At 41.0% G+C, this 5,366-nt stretch overlaps 1 protein-coding gene across 1 annotated transcript; it reads left to right on the top strand.

Moving 5' to 3' along the window:
* Positions 1-215: 215 nt before the first annotated feature.
* Positions 216-5,134, top strand: LOC140949701 (neurotrypsin-like). Its single transcript, XM_073398840.1, has 6 exons — positions 216-330; positions 722-909; positions 1,752-1,899; positions 2,300-2,614; positions 4,136-4,450; positions 5,061-5,134. The coding sequence occupies exons 1-6, from the start codon at positions 216-218 to the stop codon at positions 5,132-5,134; spliced, it is 1,155 nt and encodes a 384-aa protein (XP_073254941.1).
* Positions 5,135-5,366: the final 232 nt, after the last annotated feature.

Below are 5,366 nucleotides of genomic sequence, written 5' to 3'. Positions count from 1 at the left end.
TTCTTCACATTTTAGGAGTTCGGTTGGCTAGTGCAAATAATGATCCATTTCAAGGCCGGGCTGAAGTGTTTCACAGTGGAAGCTGGAGAAAGGTGTGCGGCGACGCATATTGGAATTTACCAGATGCAAACGTAGTTTGTCTTCAGCTTGGCTTTGCAGGAGCTTTTACGGCTGACAAGACCAGAAATGTCGTTCAGAGAAATGGGGAAATAAGGATGACTCGCGTACGGTGCACCGGGAATGAAAAATCATTGACAGAGTGTTACAGTCGTTGGTCAATATATCCCATCAGTAATTGTGGTCATGATGCATGGGTGTTCTGTATTTCAGGTATGTCAATTGTTTTTGTTTGTTTGTTTGTTTTTCAATGCAGCTTTTCACTGAAAAAAGCGATCTCGTGCAATTTGTGCATCCCTTGCTTGAGAATCGTTCAACACTAGCGACACTGTCGACGTAATTATCGACCGACACGTCTACCGACTCTCGGTTGATATGTCGGTGGACTGTCGGTGAAAGGGTAGAAGACTGATGTCTTACGCTCTTACAGGCACAACCACAAAGATGTAGATCCCACTGAAGCTAGATATTATGGCTAGATAGGAATGACGAAGAAAATGTTCACTTGCATATAACCTGAGATAAGATTGTCGACATTGCTCTCTTCCTACCACCAATGACTATATTAAGTTTTGTTCTTCACATATATTTCCATTTCTAAAAGCACGTTTAGTGGGTGGAAAATCACCACGAGAAGGACTGGTGCAAGTTTACTATAACAACACTTGGGGCTGGGTTTGTGCTGATCAGTGGGACAAACACGATGCTGATGTGGCTTGCAGAATGATGGACTTTGATGGATCAGTATTATCTTATTTTCTGCACAATGTTGACGCTAAAAGCGTGAATCAAGTATGGTTTCACAAATTGCAGTGCACTAGTAGTGGAACGTCTCTACTTTCATGTGATCATTGTGGTTTAAAATCTCGCAACTGTACATGTAAAGGAAAAAGGAAAGTTGGTGTAATTTGTCAACCAAAAGGTACAAGACATATATCTTCTTTAATATGTATATACTATACGTAGATACCTCGTTTAAAAGCGAGCCCAAGACGTCAAATAATCCCTAGGATTCAACGTCAAACTTTTTTTTAATAAAGCAAAGTAAAATATGCAAAGAAAAAAAATAATAATAAACACCAGTACCATGTATAAATGTGTAAGGTTCAGAAACCCGGATTGGACCTCGTTTTTCGATCAACAAGTGTAAATTCTTAAAGATAGCCCGGGGTCGAAAAGAAGACATTACCTTACACTATCGTAATCATAATCGTAACCCTACATCGTTCCTGGGTGTTTTCCATATTAATCCCGGATTTTATATTTATCAGCGTGGACGAGGCCATGTAACTGCATGCTCTCTGTATCGGCACATCATCGGGATAGGGTGATCTCCGGTCGAAATTATGCTGAAAATATATTAAATGGTTGACAACAATTTGGTTTCTCAATTTTTTTCATATTGGTAGAAGCGCAAATACGCAGCATAAAAAAATGCCCAAATGGTTTTTTTTCCATCATCTCCTAAGATAGTAATTTAACCTTCAGTTACACACAGTCTTCTTTAACATAAACATTTCACATTGCAGTTCGATTGACCTATTGGGGTAACGGCCTCTCAAGGTCGGGTAGAAGTATTTTATCGTGGAAGCTGGGGAGTAGTACTATGTGATTCTTCCTGGTCTTCTAAAAAGGCAAACGCTGTTTGTCAGCATCTTGGATATGAAGCCGTCCTCGTTACAACGACTGAATACTCTAATTTTGAGGGAGGAAGAAGCAAAGAGTGGATGGGTGACATAAGGTGTTTATGGAGCCAGGCCTCAACAGCAAAATGTTTAGGAGGTTGGAGGGTCCCTAGCTATTGTAGTCACTTTCCCCTCGTAGTATGCATGAAAGGTAATAATCGTAGTTAACCCTCTTAACAGTTAACATAGTTCTCAGACCTTGGCACCATCTTGGTCGAGATTATTATAAGGATCCATTAAATCTTGGTGTACAACTGTCCACACAAATTTTTAGGCGCTTCTAACGGGGTTTGCGATAGTTAATCAGCTAAAATAAATCAAGCACCGAGTGTATTTATTTTTTGATGTCTTTTGTCAGTTTTTGTGCTATTATTTGGGCGAACGACGTCGTTTGTTAATATTATAGCGGGCATAAGAAAGCAGAGTCAAAAAATCAGCTTAGTTGCAAACACTTATAGCTTGCTTTAGCGCGAAGTGCATCTTCTTCTCTGTTCAAGCAGCTCGTTTAGTGGAAGGACAGTCACTCCGAGAAGGAAATGTTCAAGTTTACTACAACAATACTTGGATCTCGGTGTGCGCTGATCAGTGGGATAAACACGATGCTGATGTCGCTTGCAGGATGATGGACTTTGATGGAGCGTTATCAGCAAATTTTGAGTACGAAGAAGAAAAGGAAATCAAAATTCGACCGTGGCTAAGCGACATGAATTGTACTGGAAATGAAAAATCTCTCTTTTCTTGCATTCATGGAGGATTCGGATTTCGAGACTGTAAATCGAAGAGGAAAGCAGGTGTTACTTGCAAACCAAAAGGTAAACGTATATACAATACAGCAATGTTGACAGACACTGTTAAAGCACTGGCATGTCTTCTAAAGATATTTTTAATTAGTCACGGTCTTTTTTTTTTATAACACAAGCGGGTGTGTATCGACATGATTTATCCTTAATTGTTACTAGACTTCACAACGAGCTAGGCTTTTTACTCATTCATTCCAAGAAAGTTTAGACAAAGTTTTTAGTTTGGTAACCTGAGAAAATGGCCGTCATTTCGCGACGCCACTACTGGTTTTCCCGCAAAATGAAGTCTGAGAAACGATTGCAAAAATTCCATCTGATGACGTGCACTACCCAGATTTGGGTCGGTGCTTCTGATTGGTCATGCCTGGTTGAAAATTTGCTTCAGCTAATCAGAAGCACTACCCAGATCTAGGTAGTGACACGTCATCCGGCAGTATGGAATTTCTGTGCTCGTTTCTCCGACGTCATTTCTTGGGGATACTAGTACGTGATGGGGTTACGAAATGTCGGCTGTTTCCTTAGACTATTCAGAGTTTGGCATAGGCCTTAGTCAGTACGTACAATCACTTAGCAAGTGCAGTATACAAATTGTTCAAAATTCCTGACAGCTGATATAGCCCCCGTCCTGGTCAGACACTATAGCAGTCGCCGGACATGGATTGTTTCCTTACATCCATCGCTGTTGTTCCTTAATTATCAAGCTGATATTACCATTTTCGACTGCGATGAGGCAGATTTGAAACTTCTGAGGAGAAGAAGCTGGACTTCGATTTATCAAAACGTACCTGCACCATACCAAGTAGTGCATTATGCCAGACCCGGCCTCTGATCTCGAACAGGAGATTTATCACCTACACCGCAACTGGAAAGAAAGCCATCCCGTAATCTTGACACACCCCGCCAACCGACCCGTGCCTGGGGTCCTGGTTGTAGGTGAATACGTTTTTGTTTGAGGGCTGGCTCGTATATTGGAATCGCTCGTTACTACAAGCCGAAAATACGTCAAGGCATCCAATTTAGTCAAGGACCCCACCCCATCGGAATCCGTGTCTGGAGAAGTTAATCACATCAAATGTGAGGTGGTAGCTGATGGGAAACAATTCGGAATGAACTTCACTGGGGAAACAGCGCGGAAAGTACTTTGAAAGTGAGTTTAGTTAGCATCGTAGGCTTAGTTGTTCCTCCTTGGAAGTTTTAAATCACCTCATTGGGGAACACACTGGAGTCAGTCGGAAAACGTCAAAGTCCTTGTCTGTATAAAGGAAACAATCCACACCCGCGAGTTACCCCTCTCTTAACCTAGGGAGATTAACGGGGGGATTATGGGGCACTGCAAAGTGACCAAGTTCGATTTATGACAAACCACAGTGTTTTTGTGCATTGAATTATAATAGTAAATACACAGATGATTATTTGCAAGATTATTGTCGACAAATGTTTTTTTGAGTACGATAAGAGACCGAAATTTTGTGTTGACAATAAGGAAAGGTTAGCAATTAGCAAGCGTGATTAGTGATGTCCTTTATGCAACAGTTCAGTTGGTTGGTTGGGGCAATGTGACATTTCAAGGCCGAGTGCAAATGTTTTACAATGGAACCTGGGAAGAAGTATGTGGGAATTACTGGGATTTAAAGGACGCCAGCGTAGTTTGCCGACAGCTTGGATTTCCAGGGGCTTTAGTGGCAGTCAGGTCCTCAGATTTTCAGAGAACAGATAGGAAACGAGGAAACATATGGATACACAATGTGCACTGTATAGGAAATGAGACAGCATTACAAGAGTGTGACCACAAGCCTTCGAGACGCAGCTGTTATGGTAACAAAGTGGCTTCTTTGGTGTGCATTACAGGTACTAATAAAAGGTTATTGCTCCTAGCTTTACTGGTTTATTTTTATTGCATTTTTGTATTTCTTCCGTTTAAAGTACGGTTAGCATTATGATCAGCGCCATCAGTTAAAAATGTAAGCTGAATCTTTGATTAGCTCAGTAACACCATGTACGATATGACGTCGGTAAAATAACACTCATTTAACGCTCAATAAAAACAAAAATGAGTTTTAATGTTGAGAAGAATTTCCTTGCCACTTGGATTGTTTTGCCACCCACCACTGGTAGTTAACAGAAGGATAAACTTTGAGGTAATTGCATGGAAGAAAAACTTTCTTTATGCACTGATTGCGGCTTTCGAGAAAGAAACATAGCAGCCTGTTATGGCCCTGATGGCCGACGTAAATTAACCATGTTGTCAGCATGGTTGTCATGTTGCCATGTTGTCAGCATAGTGTAGTGGTAATCACACCCGACTAGTCTACCGGCGGTCGTGGGTTCAAATCCCGCCCTGGGCATAGAAATTTTTCACCCAGAATAAGTCCAGCACCTTCGATCCTCACCAGTAGGTGAAATGGTAACCCTATATATTTGACCACAGCGGAATAAAACGGATGTTTATCTTTTATAGATTATAGAAGTGAATTCTGTACCAATGAGACGACAAAATATCTGCCTGCAGACTTAGCAGGTTCGTTTGGTTAAACCTGGAATAGGCAATGGGATGCATTTACTGTTAATTGCAATTTAGCTTACGAAACCTATTGACAGAAGCAAAAACAATGACCTCGGCTACATAAATATGTGTATATGTACCTGCTAAATTTTGCTTGACGCCAAACGCATTTTATCGCATTTTTAGGCAAATCGTCTCTATAGGAGTAAAGGACACGTAATATAAATTTGCTCGCGTCAAGGTCACTAAGGCACAAGGCCT

The sequence above is a fragment of the Porites lutea genome, chromosome 10, assembly GCF_958299795.1.
Source record: "Porites lutea chromosome 10, jaPorLute2.1, whole genome shotgun sequence".
In the NCBI taxonomy this organism is placed as follows: domain Eukaryota; kingdom Metazoa; phylum Cnidaria; class Anthozoa; order Scleractinia; family Poritidae; genus Porites; species Porites lutea.
This window is presented reverse-complemented; position numbering and strand designations above follow the sequence as displayed.

Excerpts from the sequence above, each read along its gene's own strand:
- LOC140949701 (XM_073398840.1), top strand. The coding sequence starts at position 216 with ATGACTCGCGTACGGTGCACCGGGAATGAAAAATCATTGACAGAGTGT. Across the intron at positions 331-721 it reads ATGGGTGTTCTGTATTTCAG|CACGTTTAGTGGGTGGAAAA; the intron begins GTATGTCAATTG and ends CATTTCTAAAAG. Across the intron at positions 4,451-5,060 it reads TTCTTTGGTGTGCATTACAG|ATTATAGAAGTGAATTCTGT; the intron begins GTACTAATAAAA and ends TATCTTTTATAG.